This window comes from Carassius auratus, chromosome 46, assembly GCF_003368295.1.
Source record: "Carassius auratus strain Wakin chromosome 46, ASM336829v1, whole genome shotgun sequence".
Lineage (NCBI taxonomy): Eukaryota > Metazoa > Chordata > Actinopteri > Cypriniformes > Cyprinidae > Carassius > Carassius auratus.
In genome coordinates this window covers 1536739-1561728 of record NC_039288.1, presented here as the reverse complement: position 1 = coordinate 1561728, position 24990 = coordinate 1536739, and the positions used below count along the sequence as shown (strand labels likewise).

The 24990-nt window shown below is 37.2% G+C and overlaps 1 protein-coding gene across 1 annotated transcript in view; it reads right to left on the bottom strand.

The window, feature by feature from the left end:
* LOC113063839 (follistatin-related protein 4-like) overlaps nt 1–24990 on the bottom strand; it is a 168721-nt gene that overhangs the window by 49002 nt on the left and 94729 nt on the right. Inside the window, exons 5-6 of the mRNA XM_026234207.1 lie at nt 11935–12116; nt 6040–6160 (exon numbers count right to left, since the gene is read on the bottom strand). Coding sequence (XP_026089992.1) covers nt 6040–6160; nt 11935–12116 — 303 coding nt within the window. The remainder of the gene's footprint in view (nt 1–6039; nt 6161–11934; nt 12117–24990) is intronic.

Below are 24990 nucleotides of genomic sequence, written 5' to 3'. Positions count from 1 at the left end.
AATCCAGTGGCATTTGAAGAAACTGCTTTTGTTTCAAATAAGTCACTTATGAGGCTTACTTCAGTAAGTAAGTGATTTGCGGACAGCAGAGCTAATGTCTCCATTCAACATGTTTAATTAACTCCTAGTCCGATTCAGTAAATTAACCCCTAGAGACCTGTGACCCGCTCTGATCTGCAAAAACCACGCAGCTGAGATCAGTCAGATGAGACAGACATAGAGATGTGGTAACCTTCGGCCCGGCTGTCAGCCCCAGGAGCCCTGTTCTCAGCGGGACCTTTTTGCTCTTTATCGCTGCCTCTTGGTCGGTGATCACTGATCATCTATCTCTGCTGGTTAGGCTTCAGCTGGTTAGTTTTAGCAGGTAGCAGTGATTATTTTTTGGAGGATCATATATTTGTCCTGTCCGGGGTGTTACAGCTCAGGATAGTCACTAGTGAAGGGTTTGGGGTCTCATTTTTTGGTTCCAATGCAGACTTTGGATTAATATAGACAGCCACTGACAGCGTGGCTAAATGTCTTTATAACCACCGTTAAAAGGGTCATATAATTTTCCACAAGTTGATATGATTGTGAACACAAACATGTCCTGGGATTGATCCCAGCTTGAGGACCTAGTAACAGGCTCACAGTGTTTTTTAAATTGATTTGTTGATTGAAAGCGTATTCAAATTTTCTTAGGTCATTGCAAGGCTGTTCTGGCTGGTTTCTAGGTGGATTTTCACCGTCTTGCTGATCTTCCGTGATCAGTTGCATAAACATACAATAGCCACTATGTGAAAACTGTGTCTTAAGAACTAGCTTGCTAACTATCAATAAGCAGCAAATTAGAAGATTTTTGAGGCAAAAGTCCTAGTTAATAGATAATTAACTTTCTTCATTGTGCATCTGTGTATCTTTTTCACCTGTTTTATGGCCCAGCATTGTTAGAGTTAAAGAGTTTTTTCAAATCACTAACCCTCCCTTAGATCAACAGGAATAATAATTATTATTATAATTTTAGTTTTCTACTGTTGTATTTCTGTCTTATATTCTGTCTTAAAGGCTTATATTTTTTTTTATTTTTGGTGAAAGCAATCAAATCCAGCACTGTCAGATTAATTCAAACTGCAGTCTTTTCAGATTAATGTTATATGAGCTTTACACATATTTATTGCTGCATGATTTGGGTTGTCTTCCAGGGTAAAATTACCATTGAATGTACCCTAAACTCTCTGTTGATTAACCCAAAAATTCCTATTTAAAGGTCCTGTTTTTCGTGCTTTTTTGAAGCTTTGATTGTGTTTACAGTGTGCAATATAACATGTGTTCATGTTTCGTGTGTAAAAAACATTTTTTTCACACAATTCACCTATCTGTATCTTACCGCACGTGCTGGAGATGTACTTCTTATCACAGAACGCCTTTACTGACAATATTGCACAGCCCTACCATCTAGTTAACAAAGCTAAACAGCGTTGCTCTTTGTGTAATTAGTTTCAGAAACTGTTAAATGCACCAACTTAAATAATAAAATACACTTACCGGTTGTGGTCCATAAACAACACCTTCTCCAGATAAAAAGGGAACTGCTCCATCTTTCAAGAATAATCTTTGTGCGAATCCAGCATTAAACTGATTGAGATTGAGGAAGCTGTCCTCAGCAAAATGTGCTGCACATAGTTTTACATGAGGATTATCTCCATCTCAATTTACAAGTAAAACATAAATTGTAACCATTGATCTCCAAGTACAGTGTCCCTGGGAAGCCCAAACAAAGGTTATTGGACTCTGAGATGAAAATAACAGCGTTTCAATGACATGGCGACAAACACAAATGCACACCCCCTTTTTGTGTATTCCTGTGGACGGAGATTCGTCAAAAAACGGTTCTAGTGACGTCATTACTGCAGAAACTAGAGGGGTGTAGTCCAAACTGGTCGTTCGATGTAGGCGAATGTTCATTTAATCTTTACTAATAGCTCTGAAGTATACTAAAAGGCAAAAGTCCTAGTTAATAGATAATTAACTTTCTTAATTGTGCATCTGTGTATCTTTTTCACCTGTTTTATGGCCCAGCATTGTTAGAGTTAAAGAGTTTTTTCAAATCACTTACCCTCCCTTAGATCAACAGTAATAATAATTATTATTATAATTTTAGATTCTACTGTTGTATTTCTGTCCCAGAATTATATTTTTTATTTTTGGTGAAAGCACTGAAATCCAGCACTGTCAGATTAATTCAAACTGCAGTCTTTTCAGCTTAATGTTATATGAGCTTTACACATATTTTTTGCTGCATGATTTGGGTTGTCTTCCAGGGTAAAATTACCATTGAATGTACCCTAAACTCTCTGTTGATTAACCCAAAAATGCCTATTTAAAGGTCCTGTTTTTCGTGCTTTTTTGAAGTTTTGATTGTGTTTACAGTGTGCAATATAACATGTGTTCATCATTCGCGTGTAAAAAACATTTTTTTTTCACACAATTCTCCTATCTGTATACCGCTGTTTTCAATGTCATAAAAACGGGCTGATGACTTCCTTGTTCTATGAAGTCCCTCCTTCAGAAATACGTAACGAGTTCTGATTGTTCTCCTGGAAATGAGATTGGGCTACTTTTGGACTAGTTTTGAGAAGCAAGTGGACAGGATTTGTTTTGAAAACCTGCCAATCCTGGTCTTACCGCACGTGCTGGAGATGTACTTCTTATCACAGAACGCCTTTACTGACGAGATGCACATGAAAATCGCATTCGATTTTTTGCACAGCCCTACCATCTAGTTAACAAAGCTAAACAGCGTTGCTCTTTGTGTAATTAGTTTCAGAAACTGTTAAATGCACCAACTTAAATAATAAAATACACTTACCGGTTGTGGTCCATAAACAACACCTTCTCCAGATAAAGAGGGAACTGCTCCATCTTTCAAGAATAATCTTTGTGCGAAACCGGCATTAAACTGATTGAGATTGAGGAAGCTGTCCTCAGCAAAATGTGCTGCACATAGCACATCTCAATTTACGAGTAAAATATAAATTGTAACCATTGATCTCCAAGTACAGTGTCCCTGGGAAGCCCAGACAAAGGTTATTGGACTCTGAGATGAAAATAACAGTGTTTCAATGACATGGCGACAAACACAAATGCACACCCCCTTTTTGTGTATTCCTGTGGACGGAGGTTAGTCAAAAAACGGTTCTAGTGACGTCATTACTGCAGGAACTAGAGGGGTGTAGTCCAAACTGGTCGTTCGACGTAGGCGAATGTTCATCTTTAATCTTTACTGATAGCTCTGAAGTAAACTAAACCTGAAACAACAGAGTAATAAGTATTTATGTCTACTTAGAATTACCTTCTTTTTGGAACCAAATGCTGAGTTTATCTGCTTATTTAAACAACTTACCCTTAAACATACAGTACAGACCAAAAGTTTGGACACACCTTCTCATTCAAAGAGTTTTCTTTATTTTCATGACTATGCAAATTGTAGAGTCACACTGAAGGCATCAAAACTATGAATTAACACATGTGGAATTATATATGGAATTATATACATAACAAAAAAGTGTGAAACAACTGAAAATATGTAATATTGTAGGTTCTTCAAAGTAGCCACCTTTTGCTTTGATTACTGCTTTGCACACTCTTGGTGTTCTCTTGATGAGCTTCAAGAGGTAGTCACCTGAAATGGTCTTTCAACAGTCTTGAAGGAGTTCCCCGAGAGATGCTTAGCACTTGTTGGCCCTTTTGCCTTCTGTCTGCGGTCCAGCTCACTCCTAAACCATCTGCATTGGGTTCAGGTCCGGTGACTGTGGAGGCCAGGTCATCTGGAGCAGCACCCCATCACTCTCCTTCTTGGTCAAATAGCCCTTGATGCCTTCAGTGTGACTCTACAATTTTCATAGTCATGAAAATAAAGAAAACTCTTTGAATGAGAAGGTGTGTCCAAACTTGTGGTCTGTACTGTACCAGGGTATGCAACACAACCTGCTTTATGGAACACCCCCTGCTTATATAAACATCACATCTGAATAAACTGTAATGTACAGTGTAAATTAGCAGTGAATGACCCAGACACAAGCTTCCCACACTTCATGACTGATGTATGCCCATGACTTTCCATGTCCTCTCCAGATGCTTACGTTGCCTATTCCTAAACATTTGGTTACACAGAGTAATTTGATACCTGCTTTAGTTTAAACTCTATGGCAGTATCACATGTATTCCTGAAATAAATCCCAGAATGCATTATGACAAGTTCAGTGAAAGAACTCTTAACTCAAAAGATTTGAGAAAAATGCTGTTTATAAATGATACCAAAACCAAAAAGTGTCAATAAAAACATTAACTGTAATCTTAGTAGCTACTAATATTTGTCATGGATTTTCATGTTTATTAATGTTTTTTTTTTTTTTTTTTAAACAAAAATAGCAAGATGCTAATGTCAAAATATGCCTTTCCTGAACAGAAAAGGCACCTGCTGGAAACCCAGGTAATGAAGAACCAGATAACCAACAATGAAAGTATTCTCACACTCACACCAGATACCATCTTAAAGGAACAGTTCACCCAAATTCTTTTTTCCTTTCTTTCTTCTGCAGAACACAAAATTAGATATTCTGAAGATTGATGATAAGAAAACAGTTGACGGTAGCCACTGACTTCCATAGTGTATGCGTGTGCATGTTTTTTCTTCTTTTTTTCCTTTTTCATACTATGGACGTCAATAAGGGGTCAATAACTTGAAGGGGATTAAACGATAACAGAATTTTCATTTTTAGATGAACTATCTCTTTAAGCTATATTTGTTAGCAAGCAATTGAGACAATACATGCAAAAGTAACTTAATTAACATAATAATGAAATCTAAAAGAAGAATATTACAGAATTCTTTGGTAACTCTTTACATTAGGGAACACTATTCACTATTAAATAGTTTCTTATTAGCATGCATATTATTAGCATATTGGCTGTTTATTAGTATTTATAAAGCACTTATTCTGCAAGAGCATATATTAGATCTCTTAATCATACCTCATACCTAAACTAACAACTACTCTATAGCTATTAATAAGCAGCAAATTGGGGGTTTATTGAGGGAAAACAGCGAGTATGTGTTGCCTAATCTACAGTTTCACCAATTCTGTGAAAATCAACATCTTGTGAATGTGCATATGTTTCCCCTCCAGCTCACAGACAGTGTGAATGTGTGTGAAGCACATGACAAAGCATGAAAATGATTTTGTTAGACAAAGATTTATAAGAAACACTTGTGTCTTTCCCAACAGGCTGAAAAGTACCGATCAAACAGAGGAGTGTGGAGTGGAATCTCCTCAGGGATGTTTGTTTGTATGAAACACCTCAGTCGGTCAATTTCAGCAGTGATCCTTCCCCCCACATTCCAGATGACATCCTCCAAAATCCCACTGCAGCATCACGCTTAACCTTGGGAAGGGCTTGACCAGCGCAATGTTTTATTACACTGACACTCATACAGTCAACCTTCCCACCTGAGGACCAACACTGGCCAACTGCACACACAAGCAATGGGACTGTATAATGACAATAAGCAGTCCGCTAAAACCCATCATTAGCAAGGTTAACGACTGGCGCTGCTTAATGGAGCCGTGTTTTTGCCCCAGTAGCTGAATCTTAAGGTAAGGGTTACACGGCACCTCTAATGCTTTGATTGATCTATAGTGGAATGGATGGATAATTTTAGTCACAGTTGCTCATTCAGGGAACTGGGACTGTGAATTGCATTGGCAAGTCCTGAAACGAATGAAATGAGGGCATTTGCTTTATGCGGTGTGGGACGATGGATGATACGAGATAATCTGGGCTTGCCATCTCATCTCTCTTTTTCAGCCAAAAGCACTCATCTCTCATCACCGGGCCTTGATTAGCATTCATTGGCCCAAAGGATCAGGTGCTTGCTTCACTGCAAATGTGCAAAGCGCTTCACGTAATGGTTCTTGGCAGACAAAAAAAATTATCAGATCTTTTATAAAAAATTTTTGCCACATGGTGAGAGAGGCTCATTTGTACTGTAGGACTCACGGAAGGCTGTGTAGAGCTCCTGAAGGGTCAGGTGACCATCGTTGTTGTAATCGTCGTAACGCAGGAGGTCTTGCATGGTGCACTCCAGTAAGATATTGTCCAAATGCTCCTTTATGTAAATCTGTAAAATAAATGGAAGAATTCAATTAAATTACAGTGCTGCATAGTAACTGTGTACATTTAATCTGGATTATGTAATACAGTTCCAAAATTTAAGTACTTATAATTAGAGTATATTACATTTTAAAATACTAATAATCAGACTACAGTTACTTTTTATGAATTACATGATTACATATTCACACAATGGCAGTAATTTATTCATAATTTATTGATTCTCCCTAATTCTTAATTTTCACTTACAAAATTGTATTTTCTAAAAATAATTCTGTGTTTCATTAGCATTGCCATGCAAGTAAATATGCAGTCAATGCTTCTGAATTTGGCCAGAAAAAGAACCTCTCAAGCTGTTAGACCATGAATGAAACAAATAATTATGCAAGTTACTTATAACGTCTAGGTTACGTATGTTGTTAATTACTGACGAATGAGACTAAAGAGACTGATGAATGGGGTCTCACCCGAGAGCGATATCACACGTGCAAGACCGGAGTTTTCATCTGAGACTGCGATAGCTCAGATGAAACGTCAAACACAAACACGGGTGCTCCTGCTTAATTTATACTAATTTATCTTCCATTTCATGGGTCCAAATAGACAGAGAAGAAAGCCTTTTTCAGCGTGATTTTGAATCGCCGACAGGTCCAGATATTTCGCCTGCCAAATATCTGATTTAGTGATTGTCACTCGCGTGAATGAGCACAGATTTGCCTGTGATTTCAGCATTTGTCGGCAATTTCTCAAAACCTGTCGGCGAGCCAAAAACTGGGCTAAAATCGTGCAGTCTGAACTTGGCTTAAGTCGGTCACATTCTACGTTATATCAGAAAGAGACTGATGAATGGGGTCCCTTACAAAACGCCAAAATGCTGTCTTCCAGTGACCCATGTGAGTGATAGCACCCTGTTGTGAGGCCAGCACGAGTGAGGGCCTATAGCTGACACAGAGTACACTGGGTGGCATATTCCAGCTGGACATATGCTAGCAGGCTGCCTGCTCGTAGGAGGACTTACAAAGGCATGTATCAACCAAAAGCTGGTGATTCACATGAACAATTCCACAAGGTGGAAGTTTCAACGACAGAGCTGGGAAAGGGAAAGACACATGCTACGAAGAGACTCACTGTGGAAATACACATGTGGGATTGCCCAAAAGGGGAATCACAACACAAGGAGGCACCTAGTCCCACACAGAGCTGACCGATAGGGCATGCCACAAGTGCTGGACATCAACGGTGCTGGAGGAGCCCAGGGTTCTGAACTGAGGAACTCACCTGAGGGGAATAGCACACGCATCCAGTCCATGAAGTGGAATGGCGCAACAAGCAGACTGACACCGAGCAGGTCCTTACTGGCCTGAAGGGGGGAGTACCCAGGAGGACACAGGCTCTACACAGAGATTATAAAATCTTGAAAATGTGTTAGGTGTCGCCCAACCCTCAGCTCTACAGATTTCTATTAGCCTGGCCCCTCTGAGGAACCTGATGATCAGATCATGCTTCCCAAGAGACTTACCATCAACAGATTCATGGTAAGCCGAAATGGCAGCCACATAGAACTTCAGGGTGGAAGGAGACAGTCACCTAATGACGGATAGGTTCCACTTCAAAGCAAAGGAATGTCTGGTAGACAAGGCTCTAGCTGAAGTGATGCTAGCTACCACCTGAGGTGGTAAGGTAACGCTGGCACTCCCGAGGGAGGCAACGCAACTGAATCTTCATCTCCCGAGGACTAAAGCCTACCTTGTGATGCGTCGATCGACATTAGATCTTCCTCCCGAGCCCTGAATGAGATGTCAGGAGCTTGAGATGGTCCAGCAAACTCATCTGGAAACTCAACTGGCTGTGGCATTTGTGAGTGGGGTGTGACCCGAGGAGGGTGGCTCATCAGGGAAGCCCACACGGTAACCCTCAGATCACCCTGGCCAGCAGCCGAAGTAGCCCTCTTATGAGAAGAGGAGCTAGAATGGGATGTGGCAGTCCCTGCAATGAGAACATGATTAATCCACAAACGCAGTCTTAGCGTGCTGAAAGGCCAGACACGTGACACAGCGATCGTGGCCGTAACAAGGAGCCATATATCGACCGCACCCAGAAACACACGGGTGAAATGACATCTTTAAAAAGATGCAAACTCAACCCATTTACTCTTTAAGAGATGGAAAAAGCTCTTTCAGTGGTGCTGAAGTGCTCAGGGGAATGCGGGAGCTGAATGCAGGAAGCACAGACGAACCGCTGAATCGCGCCGTCACACTAACACCAGCTGACTCGCTTGTAAACACTCCGGTGAAAGCAGCAAGCGATGTGCTCGGCTCCAAAGCGAAAGCTTGAGTGCGAGTTGCTTGTTCTGCTCCTTATACTCTGTGTACCATTGGATCGTTTTGTTACCACTCGAAGGTGATTGGGGTTTCGGGCAAGACCCCATTTGTTATTCTCTTTCTGACGTAACGTAGAACGTGACCGACTGAAAGGGAAAAGTTGATTCTGAAAAAAAAAGGAAAAATAATAATAAATTCAGACCTGGAAGACTTTGCACATTATATATACATATTTGATTCACAAACATTTATGTTAACTAAACTTCTTAAAATCAAATATTTACTCCAATATCTCTGAGGAAGTTAATATTTCAATAGTTTAACAACTTGCATGTTTACAGTTCTCTGATGTCAGTTAATGGTCACATTGACATACAGAAAAACTAATAAAATATTTCAATTTTTAGTGCACAAGCGTTTAAAATAGCTTTATTTTACATTTGTATGATTCAATTAATCATTACTTTTATTTTATCACACAAGTCCACTGCAGTTCTTACATTAAGCACTTATTGTTAAACCCTGGTTTAATGTAATGTTTACTGTATTTTATGATATTAATATAAAAAATTAAATGTCTTTGCTTTTTTTTGTTTGATAAAGTTTGCTAAATAAATTCAAAAAAGTAGTCAAAATACATCATCTAAAATGAGCAACCTAGATTACAGTTTCCATCAAGTAATCTGTAATCAGTAAAGGACAATAATCTATACAACCACTGGTTACATAAAATTATTTACACAACATTTCTGTTCTTGAACAGTTTGGTTGACATTATATGACTCTAAAATGAAAGACCTGTCATTATTTGTTCATCCTCATATCATTCTGAACCAGTGTGCAATCCGTATTTCAATAATGCCAAAAACTGAGTCAGCAGAACCTGAAGTGGGTTAAACATGAGCTTCAGTGGAGGGGAGGATAATGAGACCGGTGCTTTCAGTCTTTCATACTCTTATTTTCTGCATTGAAAATTAAATCAGAGGATTTGTGTATTGATAAACTGCAATACTGCAACAGTGTTCATTTTCTTCCCTTGTGAAAAAGAAATACATATTAGCATACTTTTATTAAGAGTCCTTATTAAAGATAAAAACTTGATTTAAAGCTGCGGTAGGTAACTTTTGATGCTCTAGCGGTTAATAAACAGAACTGCTTGCGTCTTGTGGAAGAACATCGTAGCCGGAACTACTTCTCTCTGTTTATGGCTATGAAGAATCACAAAGGTACTGGGTTACTCCGCCGCGGTACCCCCGAAGCAATCTAAAATAGTCAGAATATAAACACTTATTATAGGTGCACCCTAGTGATTCAGGACAAGCTAAAAACACGGTTTCATGGTGTACTCGCTTATTATATACATTTTTCTACATTTTGAACACAAACAAAGTTACGGACCGCAAGCTCTGATTGGTTGTTTCTTACCAGGAGCGGATGGATTTCTGCAAATGGCAATAGGACACTGGGAGGAGCCAGAGGAACTTGATTTTTTCACAGATTATCTGTCTCATATTCTACTGTCAGGAGATAATGACAGGTTTAACAAATATGTAAAAAATTTATTTTTACAAAAGTTACCTACTGCAGCTTTAGAGGAACAGTTCAACCGAAACAGTTCACTTTTGTCTTCTCCAGATGTTAACTGATGGACTGGAGTGCTGTGGATTACTTGTGTATTATTGTGATGTTTTTTTTATCAGCTTTTTGGACTCTCATTCTGACGGCACCCATTATTCACTGCAGAGCATCCACTGGTGAGCAAGTGATGGAATGATGAACAAACAAACTCATCTACATCTTTGGTGGCCCGAGGATGAACACATTTTTAAAAAATTATAATTTTCTTTTGACAAACTACTCCCGTTAATATGAAATGTCTGAACTGAATGAATTTTTGTTTGTGTTCCTCTGTCTCATTGGTAGAGCATTGTGTTAGGAGCGCAAAAGGGTTCTATTCCGTTAACACACATACTGTTATAAAAGTGTGTAGCATGAATGCACTGCAAGTCGCTTTGGATAAAAGTGTCTGCTAAATACATAAATGTAATGTTACATTAATTGCATACTATTTAGATTTAAATAAAAAGTATAATAGTTTATATATATATATATATATATATATATATATATATATATATTTATATATATATATATATATATATATATTAAATGCAATAACTTGAACTACAGTGTTTTTTTAAGAATTAATAGTACAATCAAAATATACTTTAATGTAATTTCTAAATGTGTATATCCTGTATATAAATATATATATATATTTTAATTAAACATTTGAAATGATGAAGTTGCAATTCAGTACACTTATTAACTATATTAACCCTATATATATAACTATATATGTGTAATATTAACTTGTAATGTGTAATGTGTAATATCAAGTAACACATTTTTATAATAACAAATTATAATAAAATACTTTACATGTGCTTATGTTAATCAACATATCAAAACAAGAGTACTTCTTAAAGTATGACAAAAGTTGATTAAAGCGTCTTGATTAAAAAACAACAACTTCAAAGTAAAATGTTTAATTTGACATTATTACAATTAATTTAATATTCTATCTACAGATACAGATAAAAAAAAACATTTAAAATGTATACTACAAGTGCACATTCACTACATTTCTTTTTAGTGGATGCTTTCAGATAATATGCAGGTAAAACTGTATAACTCAAATAAATATTTCATGCCCGTATTAATTTATTTGGTAAGTAGCTATGAAGCAACTGACTTCAATTTGAAATATGATTCTTCTACTTTGGGTTCCCCAGAAAAAGAGCAGATTATTGGCTTGGAATGACATAAGCAGGGCTGCACATAAGTGGTGTGCAGGTGCGCATGCACAACCAAAATAAAAAATGCACTGAGTAAATAAGTTCAGACTGCTCATTCGCTTAATTGACAGCTGTTAATGCACAATCAGTATTTTAGATCAACTGATTGTAATACTGTATAAGATTTCCCTTTAAACTAAAAGCATAAATCTCGGTTACTGTATGCCCTGCCGGTTTCACAACAAAATGCAAAACTATAATATTTTTAAATTCAATCATCAGCACATACACTTATGTAAAAAAGAAATAAAAGAAAGTGAAAATTAAATATTAGCACAGTATTTTTAATTGTACTATAAAATAATTGAATTTCTAATACTTTATATTTTAAAATATAGTTTTATTACACTCTATTTTGTTTATTATTTTATTCTATTAATAATACTATTATTTTATGCACCCCTGAACATAAGTTTATAAGAACATAAATTTACCCCTCTCTGAAATGTTTCCTAATATTCAACATAATATTCGGGATAATGTGCATTCTGGCAGTCATTATAGCGAAGTAGAGTGAAGTGAAATGACCAGCTGAAAGAACACTATTTCTTGCTTATTTTGCACCATATCTTCTTGCCCTGCAATGTTATAAGTTCCCTCACCTCTGCCAGCTCCTCACTGCTCAGACGACCATCCTGGTTTCTGTCTATATACTTGAACATTGTGTCCACCAGGATCTTCCTCTGGTCCATGGCATTTGCTTGCCCATCCGTGGAGGTCCTGGGTTGCATGTCCAGTAGCATGCCCTTCAGCTTATTGTACTCTGCCATGGTGCATGTATCACCTGTAAAGACACAACAGAGGAATTTAATTAGCTGGATATAACCGAAGGCAGCAAGGATTTCATTTGCATTTGTGCACGGACGCTTGTGTGCGATTAGCATTTTTGGTCAGTCGTTCAGTGCAGGGGTCCCCAATAAATTCACTGTAATCCTGCGATTTACGCCAAAAGACAAAAGGTAAACATTCCCATTTAGACACTTTAGCTGTATCGCAGCTTCTTTCTGCAGTGAGGGATTAGCAAGCATGTTTTAAACTGTCACGTTAATTCCCATGTGGCTCCGCAGCACTTATGTCTATAATAGACGGTGGGAAAATGAGAGCCATGATTAATCAAGTGTGGTAGTGACTGTTTATTCCTTACTGGCAATAAAATTATGCAAACACAGCCCACCCGCTGAGCTGTTCTTTAAGACCCCTCGAGTGGGAGGAAGATAGTTTCTGTATCCGGCACGGAGGCAGCGCAGAAGTGTATACAAAGCTCTGCTCGACTGATGAGAGGAGGAAATATAGTATTAATAAGTCATCAGGTGACACATGACAGATCAGAGCCGCCCACTGAGAGGAGTCTGACTACATCTAACGAAGAAAACCATGGTAAACAGTAAATGGCGCTGTCCCCCACAGTGGGAACTGAATAATCTCAAACATACATCAGGATGACTAGGCTGCAATGCGCTTCAATGAGCACATACACACTGTAAAGTTTTAAGAGTGACCCCTTATTTAAAAACAGGAGTGACACTACAGCAATGCATCTCAAGAGTTTAGTATCTGCTATAAATATTACAGCAACCAAAAACTCATTATATTCAGTGATTTGAACTAAACCACCGTCGACAGAGCTGGCATGTTTCGTTTATGTTTGGAAGTATGCCCTGCAAAGCGTGTTTCTTAAAGGGTTGTTATGTCCACCTATTATTCTTAATGAGCTTCTTTAGGCTTGTTTGTTAGGGCTTGGCTCACAAAATTGATATCCATTTTATGGAGTCAATAAAGTAGGCAGGTGTAAGTCATGATATTTTAGCATGTGGTTAATTTTCAAGATAACACATTTGGTTTTGAGTTTATTATGTGCTTGTTTTTATTTGGTGTTTTTTATAGCAAGATCTGGCAACACTAATGAGTTAAATCGTGTCTTTATCCCTGTGATTTCTTGCACCATGCATCCAAAAGAGACACACATCTGTGATACATGTTTATTAAACATTTACCATTAAGCTGTGTAGCCCAGGGTTGTGGTCAGAGTGACATAGCGTCTCCATACTCTTCTACAGGGAATAAGGGTTACATATGTAACTGAGACGTATGGGGTCCCTATGGAAAATGCCACAACCATTAAACTATGTCACAAGTTTCGGTGATGCAGATGCTGGTAGAATCATGTTGTAATCTACCCAGCACCTTGTTGCAAGCCAGAAGTCTTATGTACTGGACAGGGACAGAAATTGCAGTGCTGACAGTGAGGAGGGTTGCAGCTGCAGTTCCTCAACCTTGAGTTCACTGTTCCAATCACAAGGGAAAAGAGTGCTTTGTGCTCTTTTGTATTTGATGATGGTACAGCCGCAACCAATTGACTTACACTGGGAAGTCAGACCAAAGAAGGACACTACAGAGACTACATCCTGTCCGAAGTGAGGTAACATGTGGAGAGCGCACATATAGACTGACCAACAAGGCAGTACAACCTAAAAAAGGGAGGAACTCCTACCAACAGAGACTTGACAGAAATAAGTGTCAAGGGAAGATAAAAGCTTACCAACAGGGAAACCATACCATGGAAGAATACATACAAGGGATCACCAGAAGGGAATCATTACACGGGGCACCAAGCTTAGTACAGGGGCTGACCAAAAGGGCATATAATGCAAGTACTGAGCCAGAGGGCAGAATTCAAAGGGTGCTTATAGGATGCTCAATCCAGGGTTTGTCAGAGGAGGAACATGCCTGGAGAGATAAAATGTCTTCCCATAGTGCATGAACGCTCAGGGCATGAACAAGAAACAGCAATGCAAGGGCTAGGTCTGGTTCTAAAAGGGCAGTGCTTGCAGGTTCACTACCTGGTCCCAGAAAGATGTGGTGGGAAATTTGGCTATGCATCCAGCTCAGGGTCTCAGGATAACGTGAGAATCAGCTGGTCTGAATTCGTTGTTCACAGTGAGGAGTGTTGTCCAAGAGACGGGATCTTTAGCTGGACTGACTCCAGCGGCTCAAAAGGGGCTCTTTGCAGCCCAGAAAGGTTCACAGAGAGAGATCAAGATGGGTTAAGTCATAGCCTACGATATTTACCTCCTTGCGCCTGATGACTAGATTGTGCTTTCCCACTGACCTGCATCCTGATGTGCTGTGATCACCGCCACATACACTTTCAAGGTGGAGGGGGACAGCCTCCACTCCAACCTCTCTAAAAAGTTACAACACTGATCGGGCATCTCCGGGGGTTAGTACACCAGTCAGCAAATAGACTCCTCTTCAAGGCATACGCCTGCCTAGTACGGAGAGATCTGGCCTGAGTGTTAGTGGCTATCATTGGCTATGACAGACCACTTAAGTCCTCTGTGTCCCAGACAGGAGCTAGTTGTGGAGGTTCTACAGATCTAGATGCGGGGGTCAAATTGTGCCCTGTCCCTGAAAAAGAAGGTCCTTGCTCAGGATGATTCTCCAGGGAAGGGCTGTTGCGAAGAGCTTCAGATCTGAAAACTTGGTCCTGCACATGGTGAACTGAATCACAAAGCCAAGTCTGATTGTCCAAATGAGCCACTGTGATGGGTTGGGAAGTGCTAGCCAGGCTTCCAAACTCTGTACAAGCGGTACCAAGAGGACAACTAATGCACCCATGGAGGGGCAGCGAGGGGGAGCAATGGGGCCCAAACCGGGTGGCAACATGTCCCGGAGCGGGGGGATGAGTGAGGAATAGCACTTACCCAGCTCCCTGGATCCCATGAAAGGCCAGCTAGGGATGTGTGAGAATGCTGTGTGTCCTCAAGGTGCAACCACTTGGCCTGTGGTGAAAGGAGAGGACAAGGCTTGGAGTGAGGAAAGCATAGCGTTGTTCACTGCCAGACTACATCAGGTATAACCCACAGACTGGGGAAACTGCTCTTTCACTGACAATTTGGGTACTACTCGAAGAAACAGAAAACCAACTCAACAAAAGTTCTGTTTTTGCTTCCCAGAAGTCCCAGGCCAAGGAGCGGCTGAGGGGACTTAGCCCCTCACAAGGAGGGAGAGCCATGATCTCAAAGTTGCCATGGACGTGCTGACAATGAGGGCATCAACCATTGAATGAAGTTGCAGCATGCTTACAGCCCAGACACATGAGACAACGATTTGTGACTGTCAGAGGGGGTCAGGAAATGACTTTATCCAAAAACGCACTGAGGAAGTCTTCATAAAAAATAAAAGCGGTAAATGTAGGTAAACTGCTATGTTATGCCAGATTGCCCAGGGGGGAATCGCTGCACTTAACTGTGCTATTACTGACAAAACACAACTGAATGCACCGTTAAACAGAAGTGTCCAGTGAAGAGAATTTCCCGCAGGTGATTGGAGAAAACAAGAAGCACATATAGCAGCAACCATTCAGCCCCAAAGCAAAACCCTGTTCTATACCCATGTGTACAGGGGACTGGATGGGCATGCAAATTAAACTAGTTTTCTACAACTCAGAGATGATTGGATCTCCCAAGGGAAACTCCATATAGTATTAACATAACATCGAAAATGAGGGAAAATGAGGGAAAATACTGTTTGTAACCTGTGACATATACGGATGGGCAGTAATAAAAGTTAAAAAGTTTATTTTTTATATAAAAAAAAATTATTTACATTTTGATTAAGTTAATAAAACTGCCATAAAATGTAGAATGCTGTTGCTTAACTGTGGGATGATCTTGATATTATAAACGCTTCAGCCGTGAAAGAGAACTCAATTAGATTCTCACATGCTGTTCGACAAAGATTTATGTGCGTACACACTGAGAAACATGGACAAGTGAAGTATACTTTAGGCTTAATTCGGTCAGATACACACAAAAACATGAAAAAATGCCCATCATATAAACTGTTGTGACGGCATGTTTTAAGAAGCTAAGTTAAATTTGATGTGCTTACAGAAATAAATACTCTTATATGGTCACAGGGCCTAAAACTAACATTTTGCAACATATTCCGATGGGCAGTGAGTTTGACCAGACATAAATACTATTTACCAGCTATAAAACTATGACATCAAGGACACATCCCATCCAGGACAGCACCTGTTTAATCTTCTGCCTTTAGCAGGCGGTGCAGATCCTTAAGAGCGAAAACCACTAGCTTACAGAACAAATACTTACCAGTTGCTATCAGCACTTTAAAATCATAAATGCACTTATTCCAAATACTATTTTCAACCAAGTTAGTATTTTATCTACAGTCACTTATTTCATTCAAACCTCTTCTGTCTATACTGCTGCTATACAACATGCAATATATTGTACAATATGGAGCATGTCAATCTGCAATACCACTGTCTGAACACTTTATTTTTCAGAACTTCAAACTATGCACTAAATAGTATGTCAGGTTTAAATAACTTCTGGTTACTAGATGTGAACACTATGTCTGTGGTAAAAGTGCAATGAAATATGTGCAATAATATACACTTTATGTCAATGTGCAATACCCTCTCTAGTCCCTAAATCGACACAGTCACTCATTCAAATTGTACTTTTGTATAAATGTACTATGAATATCAATGTGAAAGCCAATGTGCAATACTATAAATGGTCACACTCAGATTATTTAATGGGAATATCAGGACTCAGCCACTTTTTGTATTTACTTGTAAAATTGTACTGTACAGTCTTATAATCTTATTGTCTGTGGTTATATGTTTGTTTTTCTAACAACAGTTAGGAGCAGTGCTACTAATTTTATTGTATGCAGAAAATATAATGACAATAAAGGCATTTAATTCAATTCAAGTTCAATTCAATATGTGCATTCTTTCTTATGAGAAATATTATTATTATTTAAACTAATCAATAAAATATCAATATACTGACCTGTAAAGTATTGAATAATAATAATTTTAATTATTATATAAAACAGTATAGAGCTCATGGAGCTTTTAATTTGGCAGAAAAGCTCAGGGAAACAGGGAAACTGTGACTAATTATCTTATTTCATAAAGCATTTCATGGCTACACACTGTATAGATTTATTGAAATTACATCAGCTACAGACATATTAGAGCTTTTTTTTTCTTTGTCATTATGGGGGAAATTATTCTGTTACAGAATACAAAGGTTTTTCTCCAGCCTGTCTGTTAACATGACATCAAGGTCATCTCTATACACAAAGCTGCTCTTTTTACACCTCAATCCCTTCCTGATCAATCACTGACGACTCTGACAGAAAGGTGTTCCATTTGGTACTTTTCAAACATGGTAATGAAGTACATCTATCACTCGAGTGCTGAGGGAAAGGTCAGTGCTGAAACGTACAAATTGTTATGACATGCCATAAATCTGAGTTAATCCTCGAATATCTCCTTTTTTTCTAACACAGGTCTCTTATATAGCTCTTCTTCTTCACTTTCACTTTCATACACACACACACACGAATATCTAACATGAAGCACATTTCAAACATTTTGTAACATGATTTTGATGTGCCATTTACATGGTAATGCAATGTCTGATTTTAAAATGGGTTTTAAAGGATGAATTTTGAGATTTTATGTTTTCAAGTGATATATAACTTCTGATGATTTCTAAAATGTGATAGAGAAAAAGGCACAGGAAGTCTTTTTTTTAACATAGGTCAAAACTCCTTTTGTAATGTAGATTTCTGAGGGTGCACTCTTGTCATAAATGTATCTATTATTTTTCCTACATAATTTTTAACAAAAAATATTGGTAAAATATATATTTGGGAGTCTTAGACCTTTCCAACGATATATAGTTTGTCAAGATTAAATTAGATTTGATTGTAATATAGTATAGTCAACGTAGGTGTCCCTGTGACAGTTAACAGGTTAAGGCCTATTCTACATGACATTACTTTACATCCCTAATCCTTCCCAATACCTACCTATACCTATAACTACCTCTCTAACTATTAATTTATTGAGAGAAAAGATATAGTTAATAAGTGTTCCCTATTCTAAAGTGTTACCGGATGTTCACTAAACATTGTGTTTACTAAGGGCTCATTTAATTTCAGCTTATTCATTTGACTGTACTGTCAGTATTATATTGGCGGTCAATGCAAATGTTAATATGCATGACAACTAATAACATGTTTTTGAATTTGTCTACTCAAACTCAACACACTATAAACTCACCTCAATTTTAAGGTCAAATCACAAAGCTGAGCAGACTCTACAATGGCATGTTGACAGAGATCCAGTTTGAAACATTGAACCTCTGGAAACAGCAGGGACAGATTCAATGCTCTATTAGGTTCAGTCAGATCCGTTTCTCTTCATCTCTGTCCTGTTGCTGCCCAGTGGCCTTTAGACCATCCAGAACGAGAGACCACAAGCTCGTCTGATTTCTCTGGAGCTTTAGAACCTGTGCCTTCTGACCTTTAACTCATTTCTGTTCACATCTCTTTTCTACCAAGAAAGAAAAGTTCATTGGTATTTTGCGTGACTAATAGAGACTTGATAGGACTGTAGAGATGTGTTATCTAATCAAACAGCAGGTTTCACAGTGCGGTCAGCAGAAGCTCTTCTGTTCCTGAGTGTTTGAGAAGCCGTACGGGACACCCGTGACGCCATGCTGTGATTAATAACTGATCAGTGATGGAGTACATCTAAAACTATATGTATGAATGCATGGACATGCATGATCAATCAGTTAGTGTAAATACATTGATTCAAACAAGTAATTTTAACATTTAATTCTTAAAACGCATCTATTTTCATCTATTTTCTAGTACTTACTGTATTTTTAGTTATTCTATTAGTTTCTTGTATTTATAAATTAGCTACTAGTCCATTGGGTACTAGTAACTCTTAAAGATATTAGTAATTACTGTATAATATCTTTATACATTACATACTATTTTTTTTATTAGATACGAGTAGTTACTCATTAGATACTATTACCTTTTTATCTGATACTAGCTCTTATTCAATAGATACTAATATACATTCATTACGTAAATTATGGTAACAATTTTTATCTTATTATTCACAACTGTTTACTAGTGCAAATACGGTAAAACTTTATAACAAGGTTCATTAGTTAGCATTAATTAATGCATTGACTAGTATTAAAACTAATATTACAGTCCCTCAAGAAAAATGTGATTATGCGATTGCCTGATTTAATGCATAATCAGCCAAAGGCCACATATTTATGCGGGGTCGCATTTTTTTTCAAATACTCCGCTCTTTTGCCGCATAAATTGCCGATTTCAGAAAGCAAAATATGCGGGGCTAGCATGATTTCATAATCCCTGTAATTTCGTTGCAAAAAACTCACATATATATTAGCAGAAAGTTGAAAAATGTTGCGTTTCCTTCACACAAGTAAAGCGCCATTTTCCCCCTATTGCCTGGGAACCTTATGAAGTGACATAATTACGTGACGTGAACATCATCTGCAAACCCCGCGGTGAAACCAGGGTGAAACTTGAAGCATGCAAATTATTCTTATTTGCCAACAAAAATAAGCACAAAAGAACGCGCGAAGCAGTTTCCCGATTTGTTACATGACAGTGGAGACAAATTATATTGCGATAACTTGCGAAAACTGCGGTTTGATGAAATAGAGAAAAAAAGGTGATTCCCCCAACACCCCCTTCTCACTAGGCTACTAACACTGTTGTAGTTTCATTCAGAAGTTTACAGTTGTAAGATTGAACTTTTTTTGTTACAGAACAGTACCAAAAACTTACAGTTGTAATTATATTAGTATGTAAAATAATTTACATTGCAGTAAGAGATTGCGACTTAAATATTCTGTGATTTAGTATGCTCGCTTATCATAAGAAGTAATAAGAAATTACTCTTTACATTTAAGGTAGTAGCCTAGTGAGAAAAAGTTGTTGGGGGAATCACCTTTTTTTCTCTTTTTCATCAAACCGCAGTTTTTGCAAGTTCACACAATTTCATCGCATAAAATTGCAAAAACATCCCGCATATTCCATCACATTTTTTTAAGAAAATGTGCCGCAAAATCAAGGATTTTTGCCCGTAACAATCACAAAAAAAATCTGTGTTTATCTGGAGGGACTGATATTAACTAACAATGACATTACATTTGTTACAATATCGATCTTTGTTAATATTAAAAAATACAACTGTTCATCGTAGTTCATGTTAGCTCAGGTCAATTAATAATTATTAAAATATATAACTTTTTAATAATGTAATAGTAAATGTTGTACTTAATATGAACTGAGATTAATAAATGCATTACAAGAATGTTTTTGTTAGTTCATGTGTACTACTCATATGTAATAAAAAAGTAGCTTCTAATAAGAACTATACGAATATATATATATATATATATATATATATATATATATATATATATATATATATATATATATATATATATATATATATACATATACATAAGTATGAGCATCAAATGATTAAGTACTATCTAATGGTTTTAGGTACTAGTATCTAAAAATAGGTATACTGGTCCCACTTTATATTAAGTGGCCTTAACTACTATGTACTTACATAAAAAAAATAAGTACAATGTTCTTATTGTGTTCATATTGTGTTGTAAAACACTTTTGCTGCTATTGAGGTGGGATAGGGGTAAGGTTAGGGAGAGGGTTGGAGGTATGGGTAAGTTTAAGGGTGGGTTAAGGTGTAAAGTATGGGTCAACAGTGTAATTATAAATGTAATTACAGAAATTAAATACAGATGTAATTACATGTAGTTTTTTTTAAATATAAGTACAATGTAAAAACATGTATGTACATAATAAGCACATTGTACTAAATTATTAATTAAAATGTAAGTACATAGTAGTTAAGGCCACTTAATATAAAGTGGGTCCCTAGTAGCTAAAAAGTATGTAGTGGCACAACATAGATCCAGCTGCATGGAGATGGTAGATTTAATGAATCCAAATCCTTCATATTCTTCATATCATGTAAGGACACAATAATAAATGTGCTGTCATTACCTTGAGAAGCTATTACTACCTGATCTGCCCTTAATGACTTCCACTGCTGCAACCCAGAGTAATCAGGCTGATTCAGTCACATTAAAATCATATTTTTAACTTGAATAAAACCAGCCCTTTCTGAAGTCAACTGACAATCTTTTTCCTTACAGTGCTGGCAATGTCTCTGAAGTCTGTATGGTAACATGATCAAAAAGCTTTCCCAGTGATAATCACTGAGAGCAAAGCATGAAACGAACTAGTGAAAACGAATCCTCTTGAAGCTAGAAAAGGAACTCTTCACGAGTGTTATGTATCCACTTAGTTCAGTAAATTAGTGAGAGAACTCAGACACTCAGTTTCTGTACATTTATAAGGTTATAAGCAATACAGCTAATCCTTGTGGATAAAAATGTCACAAGCTGCAAGTATTTAGGTCTCAACTAGAGGTTGCTATTATCCTGTCCTGTCAGGCATGACATTTAAGATCAAACGCATTATTTGCGACTTCAAGTGTTCAAAGTATATAATAAATACCATATACAAATGGTCCTTTCTCTTCTACACCTGAGTATTGCATGCTATCCTGCAATGCTAAAACAAAGGTGTTTCTCCACTTGATTACACAACTCCACTTGATCCCCCCAAACACAGAGTTAGACTCACCTGGCAGTTTCCTGACCCCAGATCAAACACTAAATGGATTAAGAGCAACAGTGCAGGACTTGATTACATTCACAGCATCAGTGTGTGCTGCTGCAGGACACTGTGTGTGTACTTCAGTGCTTCTAGGGCTCAATCAATAGCACTCAGCCTTTAGCCTTGGGAGACTTCTGGGTTTAAAATGGACTATCAGCAGCTGCTGGACACATCGGCTCATTCTGTGCACAAGAAACCATCCAAATCCTCAATCATAATGCAAAGCTGAATTCACAAGCCAGAATATGAGAGAGTGGGGCAAGGTGTCCTTGTGAAGACCAACTACACTTTAGCATACTATAAGAAAATATTAAAATGTGAAAATAATATTTTCAGAAACAGTTCATTTATATTAAATGCAATATGTTGAACTGAGTGTTTTTCTCGGGCCCCGTCCACACAGAGACGCGTTTCTGTGAATACGCACACATTTTTTTATCAGGCGTTTTCGTAAGGTGAAACCCCTATTTTATGAAACCGGGTCCCAGAGTGGATAAATTTGAAAACGCTGTCTTTGCGTTTTCGTCTGGACGGCTAATCCGTATTTTTCATATTTTCTGAAACGATGACGTCATCAGCCCACATCTCCCCCCTGGTCAGACGCCTCTTCGTCACGTAACAGCAACAAAAACATGAACAAACACTGAACGATTGTCTTTTTATTAACTAACATTAACACTGATTAATAAATGTATTGTTCCATGTTCGTTTGTGTACCACGCGCAAGGTTTATGAGCATAGTCCAAGTCTTCTTCTCTGTTTTTAGTGTATCTCTGTGGCAGAATTACAGCGCCACATACTGGTCTGGCATGTATACTACATCATTATGCGGTTTAGTGTGGACGCGGATATTTCTTGAGACGAGGAAAAAAAAGATTGGATTGGGGTAAACTCCATCTCTGTGTGGACGGGGCCTCGGATTCGCTTAAAGTACATCTTTTTTTTTTTTTGATAGCTATATGTTTATTGACAAATATATTTATTTTAGACTAGAATATACTTTATTAATGTATATCACGTATTACATTTTTTGTAAATTTTAGTACATCATATTAACTTTAAATGCAATAACAAATAACACAATACAGTTACAATTATTTAACTGTATTTAACAACAACAATTATTAAAACAATGATTTAAAATGTACTTTAGAGTAAAGTTTTTATTTTTACATTAAACGCTTTGTTAAGAAACAGCTATGAAAATATATGCTTTTATTTCCTTAATTTTATATGATCTGCAAGTGCTGATTGTATTACCAAAAGTATACTTTAAAACAAATGATGTTCATTACAAGTGCACATCAAATACAATTATATAAAGTATGTGTGAATAAGAAAAGCAATGCAATTCAGTGATAATATTCACATAATAATTATATGCATAGTAGTGTATATTAGTATAGAAATTACTGTTACTGTACAAGTGAAATAGAAGCCCATCACAAGACTCTTGAAGCATTTTAAATTAATAGTTCACCCCAAAATGAAAATTTGCTGTTAATTTACTCCTCCTCAGGCCATGCGAGATGTAGGGGATTTTTTTCTTCAGAACGGTTAGAATTTTGTTTTTACAGAAAAATGCAAAAATAAAACGCTAATGCTAATGAGTGGTTATTGGTTACTTTTAGCATAAAAAAAAAAACATATCAAGGAACACAAAATGAATCCCCATAACTCCTGATCATATCCAGAGGTCTTATGAAGCAAAATGATTGGTATGTGCAAGAAACTAAACATTATTTAAAAACATTATTACCTGTAATCCAGAGCCTCAGCCAAAGGTTGTTTTTAGTGAACTACATGTACCATGTACACTGTCTAAAGAATCGTTTTGTGATCGTTTTGCTTCATAAGAACTCAATATATCTTCAGGAGCCACGGGTATTCATGTTTTCAGAGGCTTCTACATTGATGAACGGCTCCAGAATCCTTCAGGTAAACTGGGGAGCAGAACTAATGAACGATCTAATTAATAAATCAGCATTCACACGCAGATGAGGAATCTCATTCATTACTGTATCTGGGTCAAACTTGTCCCTCGGTGTTGGACAAATCTTCACAGACATCTCATTACAAGCACAGTTATGAATTAGCACAATGGAAGAGATTTGAAGCTGAACAGGTTATTTGCCTGACGGAGCACGACGTTTTAGCAATTTAAAGTCAACAGCTTCAACAACCAATTTTATTTCCTCTAGACATTGTGAAAAATGGTAACCTGCAGTTATTATCTTAGCTATTTCTACATGATTTAACCCACATAATTAGTTTTGTTATAAACTCATATATAGAGGTTGGTTCAGTGATATTAAGAAACATTTTTGACTTGTATAAAACAGTTAGATATTATTATTTTTTATGTTATTTGTTGTATTTCTGAGTGAAACTGTAGGGGATTAGTTCTCCTGAAACAGGTTTCTTTTTTCAGAGTTGAGAAATGTTACTTTTAAAAGTAACGTAAGATGTATCTAACTTTGTTAGTTAATTTTTATAGAAAGTATTGTGTTTTAAGTTATGATATTTTTGCATTTCTTTTTCCTATCTGCTTGTTTTAATATAAGGTAACACTTTAGTATAGAGTCCAATTCACACTAATAACTAGTTTCTTATTAGCATATCTGTTATTAACATATTGGCTGTTAATTAGTGCTTATAAAGTACATATAATGCATGACATTCATAATCCTACCCAATACCCTAAACTTAACAACTACCTTATAAACTATTAATAAGCAGCAAATAAGGAGTTAATTGAGGCAAAAGTCATAGTTAATGGTTAGTTAATAGTGAGAATTGGACCCTAAATAAAGTGTGACCTAATATAAAAGTTATATGTTTGGCATATGTAAAAACCCTTTCACATACCATTTACTTTATTAAATATTCTGTCTAATAATTGAATAGTCAGAACTGTTAAACAGCGATTGTAAAGCAATGTCAATAGAGAATGGGAGACTCCTATATTTCACAGTCACCCTGTTACCAGCTTTAAGCCATTTCAACCCAATGGCTCCAGTTCACTCTGTCAGGTGGACATTATAACGCTGAGAGAC